Source organism: Palaemon carinicauda, chromosome 26 (genome assembly GCF_036898095.1).
Source record: "Palaemon carinicauda isolate YSFRI2023 chromosome 26, ASM3689809v2, whole genome shotgun sequence".
Lineage (NCBI taxonomy): Eukaryota > Metazoa > Arthropoda > Malacostraca > Decapoda > Palaemonidae > Palaemon > Palaemon carinicauda.
The window spans coordinates 100,200,310-100,223,514 of record NC_090750.1 but is presented as its reverse complement, the minus strand read 5'-3'; the positions used below and the strand labels follow the sequence as shown (position 1 = coordinate 100,223,514).

The 23,205-nt window shown below is 37.3% G+C and overlaps 1 protein-coding gene across 3 annotated transcripts in view; it reads right to left on the bottom strand.

Annotated features, from left to right (window-relative positions):
- Positions 1-23,205, bottom strand: part of LOC137619721 (uncharacterized) — a 260,492-nt gene that overhangs the window by 21,489 nt on the left and 215,798 nt on the right. For all 3 annotated transcript variants that reach the window (XM_068350014.1, XM_068350013.1, XM_068350015.1), the window contains one exon: positions 9,988-10,643. In XM_068350014.1, coding sequence (XP_068206115.1) covers positions 9,988-10,643 — 656 coding nt within the window. The remainder of the gene's footprint in view (positions 1-9,987; positions 10,644-23,205) is intronic.

The window sequence follows — 23,205 nt, the reverse complement described above, 5'->3', positions numbered from 1 at the left end:
TTTTATCTAACCCCACAACCCCCATGTCTCTTTTACCTAACCCCACAACCCCCTTGTCTCTTTTACCTAACCCCACAACCCCCATGTCTCTTTTACCTAACCCCACAACCCCCAAGTCTCTTTTACCTAACCCCACAACCCCCTTGTCTCTTTTACCTAACCCCACAACCCCCATGTCTCTTTTACCTAACCCCACAACCCCCTTGTCTCTTTTACCTAACCCCACAACCCCCATGTCTCTTTTACCTAACCCCACAACCCCCAAGTCTCTTTTACCTAACCACACAACCCCCATGTCTCTTTTACCTAACCCCACAACCCCCAAATCTCTTTTACCTAACCCCACAACCCCCATGTCTCTTTTACCTAACCCCACAACCCCCAAGTCTCTTTTACCTAACCCCACAACCCCCATGTCTCTTTTACCTAACCCCACAACCCCCTTGTCTCTTTTACCTAACCCCACAACCCCCATGTCTCTTTTACCTAACCCCACAACCCCCTTGTCTCTTTTACCTAACCCCACAACCCCCATGTCTCTTTTACCTAACCCCACAACCCCCAAGTCTCTTTTACCTAACCCCACAACCCCCATGTCTCTTTTACCTAACCCCACAACCCCCATGTCTCTTTTACCTAACCCCACAACCCCCATGTCTCTTTTACCTAACCCCACAACCCCCTTGTCTCTTTTACCTAACCCCACAACCCCCATGTCTCTTTTACCTAACCCCACAACCCCCAAGTCTCTTTTACCTAACCACACAACCCCCATGTCTCTTTTACCTAACCCCACAACCCCCAAGTCTCTTTTACCTAACCCCACAACCCCCATGTCTCTTTTACCTAACCCCACAACCCCCAAGTCTCTTTTACCTAACCCCACAACCCCCATGTCTCTTTTACCTAACCCCACAACCCCCTTGTCTCTTTTATCTAACCCCACAACCCCCATGTCTCTTTTACCTAACCCCACAACCCCCATGTCTCTTTTACCTAACCCCACAACCCCCAAGTCTCTTTTACCTAACCCCACAACCCCCATGTCTCTTTTACCTAACCCCACAACCCCCAAGTCTCTTTTACCTAACCCCACAACCCCCATGTCTCTTTTACCTAACCCCACAACCCCCATGTCTCTTTTACCTAACCCCACAACCCCCATGTCTCTTTTACCTAACCACACAACCCCAATGTCTCTTTTACTTAACCCCACAACCCCCATGTCTCTTTTACCTAACCCCACAACCCCCATGTCTCTTTTACCTAACCACACAACCCCCAAGTCTCTTTTACCTAACCACACAACCCCCATGTCTCTTTTATCTAACCCCACAACCCCCAAGTCTCTTTTACCTAACCACACAACCCCCATGTCTCTTTTACCTAACCCCACAACCCCCAAGTCTCTTTTACCTAACCCCACAACCCCCATGTCTCTTTTACCTAACCACACAACCCCAATGTCTCTTTTACTTAACCCCACAACCCCCATGTCTCTTTTACCTAACCCCACAACCCCCATGTCTCTTTTACCTAACCACACAACCCCCAAGTCTCTTTTACCTAACCACACAACCCCCATGTCTCTTTTATCTAACCCCACAACCCCCAAGTCTCTTTTACCTAACCACACAACCCCCATGTCTCTTTTATCTAACCCCACAACCCCCAAGTCTCTTTTACCTAACCCCACAACCCCCATGTCTCTTTTACCTAACCCCACAACCCCCAAGTCTCTTTTACCTAACCACACAACCCCCATGTCTCTTTTACCTAACCACACAACCCCAATGTCTCTTTTACTTAACCCCACAACCCCCATGTCTCTTTTACCTAACCCCACAACCCCCATGTCTCTTTTACCTAACCCCACAACCCCCAAGTCTCTTTTACCTAACCACACAACCCCCATGTCTCTTTTATCTAACCCCACAACCCCCATGTCTCTTTTACTTAACCCCACAACCCCCATGTCTCTTTTACCTAACCCCACAACCCCCATGTCTCTTTTACCTAACCCCACAACCCCCAAGTCTCTTTTACCTAACCCCACAACCCCCATGTCTCTTTTACCTAACCCCACAACCCCCAAGTCTCTTTTACCTAACCACACAACCCCCATGTCTCTTTTACCTAACCCCACAACCCCCAAGTCTCTTTTACCTAACCCCACAACCCCCATGTCTCTTTTACCTAACCCCACAACCCCCAAGTCTCTTTTACCTAACCCCACAACCCCCATGTCTCTTTTACCTAACCCCACAACCCCCTTGTCTCTTTTACCTAACCCCACAACCCCCATGTCTCTTTTATCTAACCCCACAACCCCCATGTCTCTTTTACCTAACCCCACAACCCCCATGTCTCTTTTACCTAACCCCACAACCCCCAAGTCTCTTTTACCTAACCCCACAACCCCCATGTCTCTTTTACCTAACCCCACAACCCCCAAGTCTCTTTTACCTAACCCCACAACCCCCATGTCTCTCTTACCTAACCCCACAACCCCCATGTCTCTTTTACCTAACCCCACAACCCCCATGTCTCTTTTACCTAACCACACAACCCCAATGTCTCTTTTACTTAACCCCACAACCCCCATGTCTCTTTTACCTAACCCCACAACCCCCATGTCTCTTTTACCTAACCCCACAACCCCCATGTCTCTTTTACCTAACCCCACAACCCCCATGTCTCTTTTACCTAACCCCACAACCCCCTTGTCTCTTTTACCTAACCCCACAACCCCCATGTCTCTTTTACCTAACCCCACAACCCCCAAGTCTCTTTTACCTAACCACACAACCCCCATGTCTCTTTTACCTAACCCCACAACCCCCTTGTCTCTTTTACCTAACCCCACAACCCCCATGTCTCTTTTACCTAACCCCACAACCCCCAAGTCTCTTTTACCTAACCACACAACCCCCTTGTCTCTTTTACCTAACCCCACAACCCCCATGTCTCTTTTACCTAACCCCACAACCCCCATGTCTCTTTTACCTAACCCCACAACCCCCATGTCTCTTTTACCTAACCCCACAACCCCCATGTCTCTTTTACCTAACCCCACAACCCCCATGTCTCTTTTACCTAACCCCACAACCCCCATGTCTCTTTTATCTAACCCCACAACCCCCATGTCTCTTTTACCTAACCCCACAACCCCCAATAAGGGGGTTGTATGGGACCGGAAAAGCAGCCATCAAAGTAAGTAAGTAAGTAAGGAGGCTGACTGTAATGGTAGAAGAGGCGGAGGTTACTGGGCACGACCCAAACGCAAAGGAGATGAGCAGATGGAAGCCTATTTATTAAGAAATGGTCTTTCTTGCCTTGCCTCTACTGATGCTTCACATGTGTAGGCTACTCATTGTGTTTGTGATTATTGGTCAACGGACATTCACTCAAATGCACCATTATTTTCAAAAGGTTTCAGTCGTGATGTTGTTGTTTTAGGTTGCCTGGCCCTTACGGCCTGGCACAAGGTCTTGCACACTTGCAGACGGTAGATTCAAAATGTGGGCTTATATACACTTCTACAATTTTGTTAATAATGATGAATAGTAAATATATAATGAAGATCAGTTGTGAATAAATTTAAAAAAAAAATGTTTTAGCAATTATTTTTAGTTATTCCAAAATTTACTTTTAGAAGAATCTGTTATCTTGTTAAAAGGATGTCTGATATTCAATCAATATATAAAAACTAAAAGAAGTCTGTGAAGAATTTTCTTCATTCCTTCTTCTTTACATTCATTTATCCAACTTCCGTTTTCATGTGAATAACATGATTTGCCCTTTCTGTTTTCGGTCTACCAAGATTGTGGGTAGACTACATTAAACAGATAGGTTCACAATACATGGCCAGTGGCGTGTCGTGACGTCACAGTGGTCAAGATCTGAGACAGACATTCTTTGTACTCATTTTTAATTTAAAACTTAAGGATTTATGTGCATTCAATTTAATCTCTCTTTCGCCAACTCAGTCTGGTTTGTTTAGCAAATATATGAGTCCACTGTGCAAGTCATTTTCCTGGATGCCCCAGACAGTTAGGGTTATTCTTAGGTATACTACCCTAGAGCTGGAAGATTACTATTTGTATTATAAATAGAAAACGAGCATAAAAATTACTCTCTACAAGACAATAAAGCCCTGCATGGAAATCTTGATAAGGCACATCAAGGTGTGTGAGGACAAACATAAGCGTTTAAAGTTGTCTATACAGCTCTTCGTCCTGTTCTCGCGATTGATATGGTGGTCTGCATATTACTAGTATGGACATGTTTTTTCATATGGTGTTAATATGAACCTGCCACTTCATCTTCTGTTTCTATTTTAATTTCTTTTGGTTTAGGTGATTTTTTAGAGAGCATTCCCCTCCAGCTTTTAAGTATGGCGATCCTTTTGAAAAGCTTGATATCTGGGATTTTGTATTCTCCGATAAAATCCTATTCTTTCTTGAATCCAGTTCTCAGTAATGCCTATGACATCTAGTTCCTCATTAACTATCACTACCCTGAAGTTTTCCGTTTTGTTTCTAAGTGACTGAGCATTGAATTGAGCCACTCTGAGGAAATTTTCTATCTTTTTTTTCTCTTCCTTTGTGGAACAACTATTTTCATTGATTTGGTAGTGTTTTAGTTTTACTTTTATCTGCATTATCTAAATTTTCTGACACATTTCCTCTATTTCTTATTGGATAATTTTCTAAGGGTCGAGTTTGTTCTTTGTCTATTGTGTTCTTTAGTTAGTTGTAAAGGTTGAAATTAAGTTGGTTTCCATATACAATCTTGCCTTCCTCACTAATGTGTATTTCATCTCTTTGGTATATTTTTTCTCTTGCTGTAGAAAGTGTCCTAAGGAACTGTAAATTTGACTTTTGAGTCTTGGGATAATACCTGTAACTATTGTATTATTGGTCTTGGTTCTACTAACTACTACTTCTATTTTCTGTGCTTTGGCACCTAGATAGGACCTAACCTTTCTCCTCTTTTTTGAGGCCTAAGTGCTCCCCTTGGTGCTTTACCATGGAGTCTCCAATTAAAACAGTCTCATCTTCCTTTTCCTCTGCTAGGAAGGAGAATCTATTTCTGGTGGCATTTACATTTCTAGGGTGTTGTTTCGTCTGGCCTTTGCTACCCTTCCTTTAGCGGGTTTCACGAATTCTATGTTTTTGTTAGTAATTATTTCCTATCTAGATTCTGTCCTTGAGCTTACCTTATTTTGTATTTCTTGGATACTCATCCCATTTTCTACATGTCTATGACTACATTATTTCTTACTTCTAACTGTTGGAACTTGGGCATAATTTGTTTTCAAAGTTCTTTGTTTTCATTTTTCAATTTTTCTATTTCTTGTTGGCAGAACAGGCATACACTATGACAGTGAGGGTTTGCATCGCACCCTTCTTTGAAGTCAACGCACCATTTGTTTACCTGGGACTTTGCACATTTGTGCTTTAACATTAGTTTCTCATTCATGTAATTCTCCTATGATAATGTCTAACGTGTATCTATAGGGATATCTCCGCTAAAAACTTCTATAATTACTAGCTTTGTGACTACTACTGTAAAGGGGGTGGGGGTGGCTAAGGTGTATCTATAGGGATATCTCCGCTAATAACTTCTATAATTACTAGCTTTGTTACTACTACTGTAAAGGGGTAGGGGTGGCTGCTAGTTACCCACTTAATGTCGCATCCATTTAATCCTAGATGAATTTCCATCTTTACTGTCCCCAAACTCCCGTAAGAGCGAACAAACTAACAGCTAAAGCCCTGTCCACACGATCTTGCATACCCGACGGGCAAACAGTGATACTAGGCCACAATAGTTAATGAAAATGAGGGTTGATGACATCAGAAGCGAGAAAACTAAAGGCAGAGATCTGGCAACACTCTATGATGCCGGATCCCTCTCTGTGGGTTTCACGCTTCTGACGTGATAAACCCTCATTCTTACTAACTATTGAGGTCTGGTATCACTGTTTGCCCGTCGGGTATGCACGATCGTGTGGACAGGGCTTTAGTCTCCTCAACCTTGGCTGTCCCTACCATGGCGCAGCTCCCAACTGAGCACCACAATACAGAAGCCTGGTTAGTCACCAGAATTGACAGCGGAAGACTAGCGATTACTGGGATTTCCAGACATCAAAGAACAGCTAGACTCTTAGTTACAACCGAGTGCAGTAAACCCAAACCCCAATTCACGGATCAACATTCGCGGGATCGCGGATTCGTGTTTTTCTATAGTTAAATTATCTACTAAATAATCGAGAAAATTTTATATATGCGAAATATTTTTCTCTCATTTCAGTATATAGATAAAAGATCGTAATAAGTTTTTCCGCTTAATCTCATATATACGTGTTTATTTACAAATAATTTTATATCAATAAGTACATTTTCAAGTTAAAAAGGCACGATGTAAATTATTTTATTGTATGTACTGTATAAAAACAAAATGCTACTACTCATATCAAACATTACAATAGCGATATATTTTTCTTTTATTTCGGTAAATAAATAACAGAACATAACATATTTTTTCTTCTTAATCTCATGATTATTTATTCATAGTTAATTTTACAGCAATAAGTTCTGTACTGTAAATTTTTAAGCTAAAAAACACAATGAACAGAATTGTATTGTATGTACGAACACAAAATTCAACTACGCATATTAAACACAATACCGATTTATTTTTCTTTCATTTCGGTATATAAATAACAGTTCGTAACATATTTTTCCTTTTAGTCTAATGATTAATCAATTAAAATTAATTTTATATCAATAAATACATATTCAAGTTGAAAAAACAATGAACAGTACTTCATGGTATGTACGAAAGCACAATGCTACTATGCATATCAAACTCTCTCTCTCTCTCTCTCTCTCTCTCTCTCTCTCTCTCTCTCTCTCTCTCTCTCTCAATACCATTGCATTTAACTTAGGTCTTCTTTCCGCTTTTACGTAATCATTATTAAAAAAATATTGTGTGCGTGCATGTGTGTGTTCATGTTTGTGAGGTGTTTTAGTTACTAACACCCATAACATATAAGTAATGTACATATGTACATGTAGCTTACACATTAACAGAAAGGAATCTTGCTTCTATTGTATTCTAATAAAATAGCTTAAAATACGAGTGTATAAAAAAAAACAGGTAGATTATTTATTGACGTATTATCTATGAATCTTGCTTGGATTACAATAAAATAGCTAAAAGATGCTAGTGTATAAAAAACAGGTAGGTTATTTATTATATATACTGTGCTGTTTTGTACAATAAATTGTCTACGGTTAAAATATGAGCGAGTTAAAGCGGTTTGTTAGTGCATGACATAAATGTACTTATCTATAGTAGGGGTAACATTATTAAAGTATATACAGTACATATGACACAGTACTGTATATTTTGTATATGTAGAGCATTGTACTCTATGCATTGTGTTATGGTAATTTGTTGATTGGTGTTCATGAGCCACATTCAGTATATATGTTTTTCTGGAAAAAATGTCTTAAAACTAGTCTTAAATGTATTTAAATTGTTTATGATGATATTTTTTAGGTTATTACACATTTTATATACCAAATATGCAGCTATAAACATTTCTAGATGGCTTTTCAAATATTCACTAATTTGCTCTATTTGCCTGGGATTCTAAACCCTAACCCAAAGGATTCAATTACCAAGAAGCAGAAACTGGGCATTTTAGTTGGCCAGGACTCCAACAAGGCACAAAAGCTACGTCAAACTCAAGTGCAGTTGAGCCTATTTCACTAGGGGTCGGTCACAGGGAAGGGTCAGCTATTACATGTTATGAATGTGCTTTGCACGGCACTAATAGGAATATTCCATTCTTGCCAGTCTCTCATTTTCCAATTTGCTACAGAGAGAGAGAGAGAGAGAGAGAGAGAGAGAGAGAGAGAGAGAGAGAGAGAGAGAGAGAGAGAGAGAGAGAGAGAGAGAGAGAGAGAGAATCAGTTGGTGTATGCAAATTCTGTGTTTTGTCTGTTTCTTTAAAAGGAACAATAATTACTAATATATTTATGTTATTAGCTTATAGAACAAGCTGTACAGTATTTCTGTTTAGGAAGGTATAAAGATAAAAACAATTTATAAGTTTTCAACAAGGTTTACATACAAGGTATTCCTCATTGAAAACGTAAACATACCATCTATGCCATCTCGTCAAAAAATATAAACAATCCTAGTTGAACGGAAGAGAATGATTTTACGGTAAAGATCAAATTAATTCTTATTTTTATTTTACTTAAACATAAATACAGTATATGATTATACTGACCATATTATATGTTAAGTCAATCCTTCCAAACTACTGTGTAAGTAGAAAACATCGTTTGATGATTGAGATACAATAAAAAAAGCTGTTTTTTGTTCGGTTGCTATTGTGGCCATATGCGTTTACGCAATGATTATAACATAACTAACGATACTTTTATCATTATCTATTAATTTTCTAACCCATTGAAGTAGATGTTACTGGGTTACTGTAGATGTCAGATTACTGGGTAAGAGACGATCATCAGAAATTGCGCCATGTTTCAATGTTGCTAGATACGATGTACGGAAATGGTTAGTAGTCATTTTATAAAATATATACAGTAAACATAGTTAATCTTAAATTGTACAGTACAGTTACTGAAATGTTGCTTATTGTGAATGTAAGCTACGTGTGTGGTGAGTCAACTTGTCCAAACAATAGAAGGGAACACTTACAGTACAGTTAAGCATTACTGTAGTGAAAGTAGTATATTACAGTAATATACACTACAATATCAGCGAGTGTTATACTGTATTACTAGATAGGAACAATTATACTGTGATAGAAACCAAGTAAAAATAATATTAAGCAGTGCTTAGTGGGTTAATTATCCGAGCATAGGCGATGGCAACGAGTTGTTAGGTTAGGTGAGGAGTTATCCTACCCTAGGGCAACACGCTTTCTCAATTTTTCCCTAATTGCGCCTCGCTGTTACCTAACCCCCACAAAAAACGAGGGCTGACTGTGTGTGATATATATATATATATATATATATATATATATTCATCTATCTATCTATCTATATATATATATATTTATATATATATATATATATATATATATATATATATGCGCATGCAAACACATATATTATTATCATCATTATCATTATTGTTGTTATTATTAGTATTATTATCAAAAGCTAAGCTACAACCATAGTTGGAATGTTGGATGCCATAGGCGCAAGGGCTCCAACGGGGAAAAATAGCCTGGTGCGGAAAGGAAACAAGTAAATAAATTACAAGAGAAGTAATGAACAATCAAAATAAAATATTTCATATATATATACTATACAGTATATATATAATATATATATATATATATATATATATATATATATATATATATATATATATATATATATTTGACTGATTAAGTATTGGAAAATAATATAAACAATGTAATTACATAAGACTATAAGAAAGTCACAGAAACAATAGCATGTGAGAGAGAAATTATAGATTAGCGTTCTAATATACACATAGAAAGTCTATATAGTTAAATAAAATTATTTATACACCAAGAGCTGGTTTCTGAATGTTAGCCTTATACTCTATGTGGCAAATTCTTAATACATACCAAATAATAACCTAATAGAAGAGACACGTATTTGCCCAAAATACCATTAAAGCATATATTGTTTGAATGTAAATGGAAGGAAAAATACAGTGGAAAATAGATAGAAAGGCATACAAATTGTTTGAATTTCGAAAACATATTGATTATAGGCTATCTGTCTTTTTGTAAAAAAACATAGAAGACCAATCATGTACAGTAAAAGCATTCACACACCTTAGAGAAACCAAGGATATGATGTATCACGTAATAAATCTACTGATATCACCTTGCTAGCATTCTTCTAACTTACTATAGCTGTATTCAAAGCAGTCAATCAAGAAAGTGAGTTTTAAACTTACTACTGCTAGGAGTGAAGAGAGTTGTGGCACTCACACGGTTTTGCGTTTCGGCTCGGCACCTCTTCTTTTCTCTTCCACGCAAGTGCTTACATTTCTTTTTTCTTTCTCTTTTCTTGTCTTTCTTTCCTTTCCTCCTTTTGTCACGCTTAACTTTCTTACTTTTCTTTTTCTTCTGTCCTGTTCTTTTGGCCTCTTTCTTCTTACGTAGTTTTTCTATCACCTGAGTAACATTCCCAAAAACCTCGGCATCGATGTCCAACCCTACAGCTAACAGTATTTCTTCAAGCTTTCTTGAATTGATCAAGCTTTCGTCAGTCCTCAATATCTCATTTGGTTGCTTACTCGAGTACACGACTTCTGAATGGTTGTGTGTTTCCTCTGCAGGGATCCAACCATCTGAAAGATATTCTCTACTTACTGTTCCTCCATCTGTAAGCCAATCAATCTCTGATGGATATGTAATTTCACCTCTTTGGTGTCTGTGATAATGAAAGGAACTTCTCTGCTCCTTACTTTTCACAATTGGAGAGGTAACATCCTTTCTTGGACGATGATGCTGGTGGTGATGATGGCGGGATGATACTGTCTTGACATTAAGGACACCACCATCACTCTCACCAACAACAACACTTCGACGATCACGCTCCTCTTCTTTTCTGTGAAAAAAAAATAAGAATGTGAGAGAATAGCTAGAGCCTAAAGCTAAAAAGTGTATCAACGATACTCACTCATAAAAGATGCAGTTGTTTTTGCACTAAAATACTTTAAATTGTTTTTTTTCATGAAATATGATCTTAAGAACCAAAATCTCTTATAGCATTAAAATTAAGAAAAAATATTGACCAAACACTAGATAAGCTCTCTGAATGTAGGAAAAGAAATTAGGAACAATATATAATTGAAATGAATCTGAATAATGGAATGGTGATATATAAATTCACGTTAATAAAAGAAATATAGATATAAATTAAAGAAAATAACACGTATATAACTTCAATCAAAAGTAAAACCACAAAATTTAATTGTTAAGATACTACCGCTAGAGACTTATTGGGTCCTTTGACTGGCCAGCCAGTGCTACATTGGATCCCTCTCACTAGTTACGGCTCATTTTTCCTTTGCCCACACATACAACGAATAGCATGGGCTATTCATTCCACATTCTCCTCTTCATACACCTGACAACACTTATATTACTAAACAATTCTTCTTCGCTCAAGGGTTTAACTAAAGCACTTTAATTGTGCAAAGGCTACTTTCCTCTCGGTGAGGGTACAAGAACTGTGGCAAGCAGCTCTTCTAGGAGGATACTCCATTATTAAACCACTGTTTTCTAGTCTTGGGTAGTGTCATAGCCTCTGTACCATGGTCTTCCACTGTCTTGGGGTAGAGTTTTCTTGCTTGAGGGTATACTTAGGCACACTATTCTATCTTATTCCTCTTCCTCCAGTTTTTTTTTATTTTGAAGTTTTTAAATTTTATATTTGAGAGATCTATTTCAATGTTGTTACTGTCCTTAAAATATTTGATTTTACTTGTCTATTACTTCTTTTATATTTTACTCATTTCCTAGTTTCCTTCTCTCACTGGGCTATTTTTTCCTCTTGAGGCCATTAGGCTTATAATATCCTACTTTTCCAACTAAGGTTGTAGCTTAGCTAATAATAATAATAATAATAATAATAATAATAATAAAAAACATTTCTTCTTCCTCACCACTATCCCTACAGTAAGGGGTCAGTTGCTTGATGCACCCTCTATAATACCTTCAATCAAAGGCATCCTCTTCCACCAAAGTTCTTCTCTCCATATCATCCTTCACCTTATCTCACCATCTAATTCTCTGCTCCCCTCTTGATTTTCTCCCCCTAACAGGTTCCCCCCAAACCTTCTTCACTCCCTCCCCCACCATCCATCTGCAACACTTGCCCACATCTTCTCAGCCGTGACACTCTTGTCATCTTTGTAATCTTTACCACCCCAGCCATTCTTCTTATTTCATCATTTTCCAATCTTTCAAGAAGTGATATCCCCATAATCCACCTCAAATTTCTCATCTCTGTTCTCTCAAGTTTTGTTTCCTCTTTTCATCTTAAAGCCCAAGTTTCTGATCCATACATTAACACTGGTCTTATCACTGTGCTATAGATCATGACTTTTACCTAGATTGGCATTTTCTTATCACATACCACTCCTGCTACCTTCCTCCACTTTCCCCACGCTGCTTTTATCCTATTCTCAACTTCAGCCTCATATCCTCCCTCCTGATTTATAGTAGATCCCAATTATCTAAACTGTTCCACCTGTTTTATAACTAGTCCTTTACTTTCATATATGGCTATCCTATCCCTACCTTCCTTACTGGTTACCATAGCTTCAGTCTTATCAACATTGACCCTCAAACCACCCCTTTCCATAGCCTCTGACCACTCTACCACCCTTCTCTGTAGTTCTTCTCATTTTCAGCAGTAATTACGAAATCATCTGCATATAGCAACTCCCACAACTCTTCATTTCTGATCCCTTTACTCAACACATCCAAGACCAACACAAATAAAAATGGGTTTAATGCAGACCCCTGGTGTAATCCAATACTAACCTCAAAAGGTTTCTGCTTCTCCAACAGCCGTTATTACTTTTGTCCTTGTTATTTCATAAATCCTCTCTACCATTCTCACCAAATTCTCCTGGACTTTCCTCTTCCTCAAGCACCAAAACATCATTCCTCATGGTATTGTATCATACATCTCTAGATCTACAACAGCACAGAAGAGCTTGTGGTTTCCCTCTAGTCTCTTTTCTTAGTACTGCCTTACTATAAAGAGGCATCCACAGTCGCTCTCCCCTTATGAAACCATTCTGCTGTTTCCCAATCTTTACAATCGCTCTCACCCTCTCATCTAATACCCTCTCAAAAACTTTCAAACCATACTCTATTAGTTGAATTTCTCTGTAGTTATCACATTCCATGGTGTCACCTATCTGGTTAAATCTAGATACCATTAGACTCTCCTTCCAGTCTTTAGGCATTATTTCCTCTTCCCATAATGCTCTCAATAAATCCAGCATCCATTCTTCCCCCTCTGTAGCTAGTATCTTAACCATTTCAATTTGAAACTCTGATGCGCCTGGTGCTTTACCATACTTCATTTTACTCAATGCCTGCTTCACTTCAGTATTCCGTATCTCCATCACTGTCCCCTCCACCCTCTGTGCTTTTCCCAGGTCCTTTCTCATTTTCAGTATTTAATAGTTGCTCATAATGTTCTCTCTATTTCCTCTTAATGCCATCATCCCTATGCAATATATTTCCATTTCTATCCCTAATGTCTACCAGTTGCCCCATATCCTGTCTTTGCCTTTTCCTCAAGTTTGAAATCTTACTAGATATCCTTTTCTTCTTCATTTGTTCCTAGTCTTTCATTTAACTGCTCTACTGCTCTTTCAATAGCTATACCTACTTTCCTCCTAAGATCTTTTTCCTCTCTCTGTACCGTTCCTCTAGTCCATGAGCCTGTCTTACTTTCCAGTCCTTAAATGCCTTTGATTTTCTTTTGACTGATTCTTGCACCTCTCTGCTCCACCACCACTTTTCTCCTTTTGACACACCATATCCACTGGTTCTTCCCACTAATTCCTCCGTTTCTCCTATGCATATTTCTTTCATACCCAACCAGATATTTTCCACACTGTCACTCTGTCCGATTTCAAAGTTCAATCTTTTCGGTCGTCTCTCTCTCACAATCCTCTTAAACTGCTCACCCTTCTCTCCTTTATGGTCCCAAACCTTAACTCTAGATCTCTTTCTCTTCTTAGATTTTCTAACTCTCATTTTAAAATCCATCTCTACCATTCTATGTTGTTTAACACATGTTTACCCCCCAAAACACTTAATAATTCATCACATTTTTCTTGTCTACTTCTCTAACCGATATGAAATCTATTTGGCTTTCCACTCCTCCACTTCATAAGTTATCAGCTGCTTATCCAGGTTCTGAAACCAGGTGTTCATACATGCCAATTCAAAACTCTGAGCCAACCCTAATACATACTTCCCATCCTTATTTCTAATTCCAAACACATGGCCTCCATGTACCGCCTCATATACATCCCTTCTCTTCCCCATTTTGCCATTCATGTCTGCTCCTATGATTAGCTTCTATTCCTCTTTCACTATTCTGATAAAAGACTCAAGCTGTTGTCTAAATAATTCCATTTCTGGTTCTGAGAACTCATCTGAGGGGGCATATGCTGAGATTATATTTATCATCTGATCCCCTATCATCATTGGGATGATAGGCTATCATTGTTGGGAACAAGTTGAGTAGGAGTCATTGTTTTTATATAATTATAACGTGATGTGTGAATGGAGCTTGAAGTAGGCATGTTTTGCTGATGTCCAGTTTAAGTGTAATGCCGAGATGTTCCTCCATTCAGAGATAAAAGTGGCTTTTATTAACTTTAAAATTAAAAATCTTTTGGGGAAACATGCTCGTTTGGTCAAAGATTGGTACTTTACTACTGCTGGCAGCATTTTGGGATATAACCGAGCTTCGATGAAAATCCTTTTCATTCTGGAAGCATAACCAAGTGGCTTCCCCTTACCATGCATAGTGGCATATTTCTCTAGAAACTTCTGTGACGTGACTGAAGTTAGCGCTTCAACTTAAACAAATTGGCAGGCAGAATATCAGGAAACTCGTTATATGACAATGTTGTAATTAGCTCTGCCCACACACGAGTATATGATAGTCCGGTGGCTGAGGGGGCTCTTGCGTGCACTTGTAAGTCCTCTGAGTAACTCAAACTTTTGATATAAGAGACAATTTTAGGTTGTAAAAAAAAAACTTGGGTAGACATGCTAGATCATGGTAGCAACTTGGCAAAACATTATTTCAAATACACCTCTGCTGAGGGCAAACACATGTAAAAAGAGGATCTAGTAGTCTATACACAGGTTTTTGGCCATGGAAAATATGATAATTCATTGTTAAATAGACTAGTTGAAGCAGCAATCTTGAATCTTTAAAAGGGTTACCAATATTCACAACTGTACATACTGTATAAATATCTCCTAACATATGTTAATAACGTATAATTTTTTCTTGGATTTTAAACATACATATGCTAGTTACTAATAAAGTGCTTTCTGTTTCAAGTGAATGGCTGATACTATGAACAGTATTCTACTGAAGAGCAGAAGATGGTATGAAACGGACTTTGAGAAATGTATAATATGCCAACAAGATACACGCTGTAAGGTAACCAGTACTGAAAATGGACAGCAGCACATCCTTCAGGCAGTAATAATTAGAGAAGATAATGTGCAAAAAAGTCCTTTGCATAGAAACACTTCACAGTTTGTTTACCACGTGAGCAATGACTGTTACAAGAAGTATACTTTAAAGAAAAGACTAGACAGAATTACAAAGCAAAAACTGTCGACATGTACTTGAGCTGACAATACCAGCAGAATAACTGATGATGACACCAGAAAGAGGTATACCCAGATCAAAGTTTTTACCATAACACCTTTGACATTTACTAAACAGTATGTGTTTATGTGGCCAGATTCAATCGAAAGATGTGTGTAAAAGGTTTTTGATTTCAGATTGTAATAGAGCAGAAATCCCTCAGAAAGCCACAGTCTATTATCAAAATGTTATGTAATTTCTTAAGTTGCACTTTTAGTAAATTGTAGTAGATGGAGTTACAGTAGTCAATCCTGGTAATAACAGAGTTTATCCCAAGTTTCTCTACCGAATGTTCATCCAGGTACTTCTTTATAGAAGCAATGCTTCTAAGATGATAACTGGCAGTTTTCACTACATTATTTATTTGGGCACTGAAAGACAAGTCACAATAAAGAAATTTGCCCAATTCACAAAGTTTACTAGACATCGGGACAGAGTTGTTATTTATGTTTATTTGAATATCGCCCAAGTTTCTTACGGTTTTTTTTCCAACCAGCATAAGCTAAAGTTATATTTTTCATTTAGTTTTATTTGTTTGATTGTCATCCATTCCCTATCACAAGTTGTCTACATTTACAATTTGCAACATTACTGTAATTCTGTACTGTATGATATGCATGCAATTTAAGATTAACAATAACTGCATATTATATACAACTATCACTAACAGCTGGATGCAGTTTTGAAGCATGACACAACTCCTGATGCGTCAGTGTTATCTCTTGGGCAGTATTGTACTGAATCCGACAGCTACAGTAACCCGGTAATAATATTTATTCCAACTTTTTCAATGGGTTAGAAAATTAAAAGATAACAAAAGTATCATTAGTAACGTTATAATCATTATGTAAACACATACAGCCATAATAACAACAAACAAAAAACTGTTTTTTTTATGAACAATCAAAATTGTTTTGCTTGTACAGTATTTCAATCTTTGTACGATAATAAACAAAGGAGCATAAGACTGACTCCATTACAGTGTACCCTTATTCACTAAGTGGAAAAGACCCTCAAGAAAATATACTGCCATATATAAACTAACAAGCAATAAATGACGGAGAGAAAACAAACAATATTCATAGCCACTATTCTGTTTGGAATATGGGAAAGCTGTGTCCGAAACTGGAGAAACGAAAAGGAAACTTAGTGGGAACCATGAATGTGCGAATCACATAATTAAATGTAATTGCCAAATTTATAAGATAACATTAAAAAGTGTCCGAAAGTATAGTTTTGTTATAACAAGATACGAATAATTCCCTAAGGTTTATAATCAAGCACCACAGAGCTAAAAACTATAAATTATTGTGTATCGGCAACATGAATAAAACTCGGGTTAACTTCTATATGCCATTCATCTCAATAGTAGATAAAATATGAGAGAAGTATTTCAAATAAAACTATTGAAATTAGTATGCTAATTGGAAAATGATAGATCAAGTAATAATTGCTTCTTTCAGGAAATATGATATGTCCTTCGGTAGTATGCCTTAATCAGCTAGCTAATTTGGAAAGCAAAAACGTAAACAATGAAAAAAGATTATAACTCGTTTTTATTTACAAATATGATACTAAAATGAGAATATTACATGCATTAGAATTGGATACAGTCAAGTGAAACACCAGCTTAATTAAATTATGGTTTATTTCAAATATACAGTAGTTGTAATTTTTTATCACAGTGTATGGATATACTGTACAGTTTGAATAACGGGCTGTGAGGCCAAGTCAACTCAGTGCAAAGGAGTGTGGGCTACTTGAAATCGTCGCGCTGCAAGATTTGTACTTAATAGGTATTACGGTTCTCTATATCGCAATCTAGTGAGATCGTGAAGTATAAACTCATGTAAAGCGCAGGCTGAGTGTATACGTAAACAACAAGGAAGACCCATTTAAAATAAAAGAGAAGACAAAACAAAAGCTACACAATATTCTCACACGAGATAGTGTTTGATGAGTTCAAGACCTAGAGATTGAGTATTACTATCCACATGATAACCCTTCAATTATTCAACAGAATCGTCAAAAGAATGACCAAAGCTCTACAAAGAAAAACGTGCAGAATAAAGTTAACTTTGCTCAGAGGACACAGGACATAACTTGGATCAGAAGAGGTGACATGAGAGAAGTTAGGGAAATCTTTAGCTATAACTTTCTGCCAACAAATTCTCTAGTAAATCAGTATTGGTTTATAACAAAACCAGTCAAAAGTACAATGACAATTGAGTTTAAGAAATCATTATCTGCCAAAAGACTATGTCCCTCATCACTACGAGTGAGCCATAACTCATGTAGCACCTGTATTGTCATCAGATGTACTAAGACAAAGGATCCTTCCGGTGAACTTTTGAGAAATGTTGTGGAATGTGACCTTCAATCATTGACAGCTATACGGAATGATCAGTAAAAGACCCTGAGAGGTCAAGAAGACCAACTACCAGGGCCATTGAGATCAAAGCTTGGATAAGCCAACATTGTTCGTAGTCTGTATGGATACCGTCTTGGCCTCGAGATCAAACAAAACGAAACTCCAAAAACTTTTGTTTGAATGGCTAATGGAACACCATGACAATCATTGGCCTGATTTTGTTCTAAGAGGTATGACAGACATACAGTAGATGGTTCAAATGGGCAGAAATGTCAACTTACCAGGGTAACAGCAAATCGCTTGCCACTACTGGATTTTAACATTGAAGAGGCATATCTACAAATGATTCCACAAGCATTTCAAGGAACCACAACTGCCATTAAAAGAATATGTTTATTATCTTCCAATACAGACGTGCTTGCCATTGCACATCACCACTGACGTATGTTGCACCAACATGGACTTTTTGAGTTCTAGATAAGCGTTGGTAAAGATGAATCCACTAGGTACATTCTTCTTCACACCCTCACAGAGAAGATCTAGCACCTGTGTGATGTATTGCCTGCCTTACTCACTATCTGGCTGCAATGCAAAAAGAAAGGATTGATATAAAAGTTGCAACTTCGCAAGCTGACCCATTTGGTTTCCTACAAAGATTTGGGCTGAAACCCAATGACCCAGGCCTTGATGTTACAATGTTAAAAGCAGAAGCCTATCAGGTTTAAGTTTTAAACCTGCAGTCTTTATGCAAAAAAAGATGAACTCAGAAACCAGTTATATTATCAAATGGTACATTTTCGAAGCTTTCATCCAGCAACTTGTAGGTGAAATGTCTCACTGGAACTTCTCTTGATCCAAGCCTGCATGGCTTCAGAAAAATGGGTGGCTTGCAGATGCCTGATAGGTGCATTCTCATGCTTCCAGGTGACATTGCCATAAGCTGTAATTGCCAAGGTGAGTATCCCAGAGATACACTTGTAGACATCAACCAGCACCATGCTGTGTCTTTTATAAACATCAGTCTTGACAATTTCCAAAGTATAAATCCCAATGAAATGTGAAAAGGCTAGAATAAAGTTAGGCATAGCCTGGACCACGAGATGTACATAAATGACTTTCATCATACAAAACTTAAAATTTTCAAAATTCAAAATCTTTATTATTATGGATACAATAATATACATAATTAATGTTTCAATTCATTCATTAGTAGGTAGTGTAAAACAACACTGAGGGAAATACTGTGTGCACTTGCAGGCCCCATAAGTGACTAAAAAGCCCTGCACCAACTTTTTGCTGGGGCAAACAATGTTTCCATTTCTCTTATTTTTGCAGCTATTTTGAAAATCCAAGCTAGCTGCTGCACTTATACTATTTAATCATGAAATACTATATTCTCTATACCTAAAAACTTATAATTAGACACCAGATTATTTTTGTACATGTGTTAGTAGTCATATATTATTTTTACCTTGTCATTTGTGTTATGGGTATATATAAAATTATGATTTCCAGGTTGCTACCATGATCCAGCATGTCTACCCAAGTTTTTTATTTACTCCTAAAGAGGTCTCTTACATTAAACTTTTGAGTAACTTATGGGGCCTACAAGTGCACAGAGAAACGCCCAGCAAGAGGACTATAAACTGAGGAAAGGAATAGGAATGATATCGGAAAAAAGGAGTTAAGAAAACCAGATGTCGGGCAGAATTAGTTTCCCTTCTAACAACAATATCGCCTATCTCCAAAATTTCATAATATCTGTGACGAAGTGTATGATACTATAGTAACTGGTGAACAGTCACCATTTAAAGATACAATGATTCCTTATGTTCCTGTAGTTTCTTCTCCACGTAATGTACAAGGATTAGAAGAGAGAAATAGCCCTATGGAGAACTCAAGTATCATTTGTAATTCCAATGTAGAAGTAGTAGGATAGGAGGACAGTAGTTGTGATACTGGTGCCCTTGTAAGGAAATTTACCAGAATAAGTAAGAAACCTAGGAGACTTATTGAAAATGCTTAATATTTTTTTGTTTGTTAACCTAAGGAGGAAAGAGTGAAATGTATTGAGAAACACTACTCTCTCATTCTACTATGTTGATCTGATTCCACTGTGTTGAACCTTCTGGGAGCTGTTGTCGTCTGTCTCCCGCCATCTTTCCTGAAATTGTATGGAACTTCGGTAGTCCCCAACAAATACAGCTGAACTCGGCTGACTCAATTACCAAGTGTCTGGATGTTGGCGGGGCCTAAACTGCTATACTAGGCTAGATACGGTAGTGGCCGGCTGTGTTGGTACACTAACTCTTGTTCACTATAACATACCTCCTCGTTATCTATTCTCGTCGCCACTGTAGCATCCTCGTCTATCAATACTTAGGATCCAAAAAGAAAGGTTGGTAATTCACTTGCTTTATTGTAGTATCTCAATTATAAATAAGCAGCTCCATGCTGCTGCTAGAGTCACAGTTCGTGGATGGCAGGAGACAGACAACAACAGCTCCCAGAAGGTTCAACACCGTGGAATCAGATCAACACAGTAGAATGAGAGAGTAGTGTTTCTCACTATATTAAACTAAGACAAGAAGCTAACACAACTGAAGATACCTCGCCAACTCTCCAATCAAGTATTTTATTGCTCTATTTCCTATCTTCAATATCTTTAATTAACCTAGACAACTTTAATTAAAAGGGCAACAACAATGATTTTTCTTTGTAAACAAGTTTGTGAATATCGTGGTTTTTTTTTTCTTTTTATATAAGTTTTCCATATTTCAATTGAGGATGTCCAGTCCTTTAATATAGATTGAAAGAACATTTAACAGTTCTTATTCACCTCTATCCACGGTTCTCACTTGCCATATCCATTCCCATTTTTTCTGTTCCAATTTATTGTAAATCACTCCCATCCCACCCACACAAGTTAATCACACTTGCATTTAAGCTAGACACACCTACCCCCCCCCTCCTTCCTCTCTCTCTCTCTCTCTCTCTCTCTCTCTCTCTCTCTCTCTCTCTCTCTCTCTCTCTCTCATGGGTACTTCTCAGTTTCCTATTTGACTCTATTGTTAACTAGTCTAATCTCTTGGGTCATTTGTTCTTCCCTCCAGTTTTGTTCCTTTGGAAAGAGCATCAGCTTACATAGTTTGCTTTGCCTGATATTTAGTCGAAACCACTTATGCTGTATATTGAACTCTTGCTCTTTGTGTGTTTGGTATTCACAAATTTCTTAAAACGTGAAAGTGCTAAATTTGATAGAAAATTTCTTAACCCTGGGTAGGTGTGGTGGGTCGTATACGACCCGACGAGGTTTCATTAACAGCGAAAGGTCGTCAAACAACGTGAGTCCAAACGAGAAATATAGAATTAGAAATCGCCAAACACTAGCTTAATGTTAAAAAGCAAAGGTCAAAATGTGAAATTTTGCATCAGATATCTGGCTAATAATACTGTAGTGTGTCAAAATTCTTCAAAGAAAAGAGCACAAGTCAAAACGGGAAATTTACATTTACAAATCGTCAAATAACTCGTAAGGTAAATTCAAAGCGTGAAAAATAGCATTAGAAATCTGCAAATAATACAGTATATCACCATATTGAAAAAATGGGCAAAGAACACAACTCAGAACGTGAAACTAGAGTTAGAAATTAGAAAACAAAAGTGTACAAGTTAGGAAATGATATCAATGATACTCTGTTAATCATTTATGAGCATATTCCCGATACTGTCGTCACATTGAGATCACCTGATGACAAAACCAAAATAAAACTAATCAGTAATTTTCATTGTTAAAATATAGGCATACTTTAAATTGATAAGAGATACGTACAAATTGGTTAAATGAAGTTCAGTTGATAAGAAACACAAGGAGTATTTAAGACTTCTTTCGTTATCTTGTCAGTTAAAACTAGAGAACACCAGGCGAAATTGAATGTCGTATATCCTGCCGAGCCTATTATCTGTCGGCCATAGATTTAAACAAAGTATATTTCCAAGTGATAACTAATAATAGCCATAAACGAACGGCATGAAAACAAAACTATGATAGCTTATAACATATTGATGCAGATGTAATATTCATGATGAAATGTGTTGAATAAGTTAAAAAAAATCATGTGTGCATAGTCTCGACAGCCGTAGCTTGATGTGAGTTGATTACAACTAAAAATAAGAGCAATCAGTGATTTTTGTCCACCGCCTATGTTAATGGAGTCATCTATGACCTAAGATCTGTAGTAACTGTGAAGGAAATTTTGTCAAAATCCATCCTTTTGTTTTGTCATTATATTTAAAATTGCAAAAATTGCATATACAGAACAAGAATCCTGAACCAGATCATCTCCAAAATTTAATGGGGTCGTCCATGACCTAAGATCTATATGTGGTGAAAAGTTTGTCAAAATCCGTCGAGTAGTTATGACATAATCCTGTCCAGAGACGCACAGACAAATAAATAAATAAATAACTTGGAATCCAGATCCGGATTATCTCCAAATTTTACTGGGGTCGTCCATGGTCTAAGACAGGGATGGGGAACCTGTGGCCTTAATGCCGCATATGGCCTTCTGGACCATCAAGTGCGGCCTTATATTTCTGCTTTGACACTGAATATTGTGTTTGAAATCATTCTACTGTATGTACACACATACAAATATGTACACACAGACAATAGGAAAGTTGTGTTCAGTGATGTACCTCCCAGAGAATGGAAGCAATTTTTCCTTGAATTCAATGAATCCTAACTTAATACAACAAGCAGTTTTTCCTTGTCGGCTGCAACAGCTCTTGTAGCTGACAAGTAAAAACTGCTAGTTGCAGCGAGTTAGTGATTTAACGTATGATGGACGAGGGAGTTCCTGTTTTGTCCATCTCCTCACTGTGATCTATGTTAGTTTTAGATGAGTCAGCAGGTTCCAGATTTTTGGCATGAAAATATCTTATTTGTGCTTTCACTGATGAGTTTTGATTGTATAAAAAACAGCTTCCCTTGGGTAACCTTAACGCAAGGACAAGAGGAACAGACATTTTAACAGCTTCAATAACCAATGTCACAAAGGATGACTAAATTTTACTTCCTTATTATAAGTTATACACTGATGGTGTTCTAGCTGTGATGGCTAAAAACTAGGGATTTATTGAACATCTCAAGAAAGCAAATAATTGTTTTTTTCAATGAAAACTGCTAAGTGTGTTTTAAACAGATAAATTTTTTACTGGGATGTTGCATTTTTAAGAGATGTGATTGTTTTAAAAAGTACATACTTGCCAATATAAAATATTTGAAAAGCTTATATTGTTGATATTTATAAGCTATCTTTTCCAAAAGATTGATATTATTTTATTTATCACTCCAATAAAAAGAACCTACTT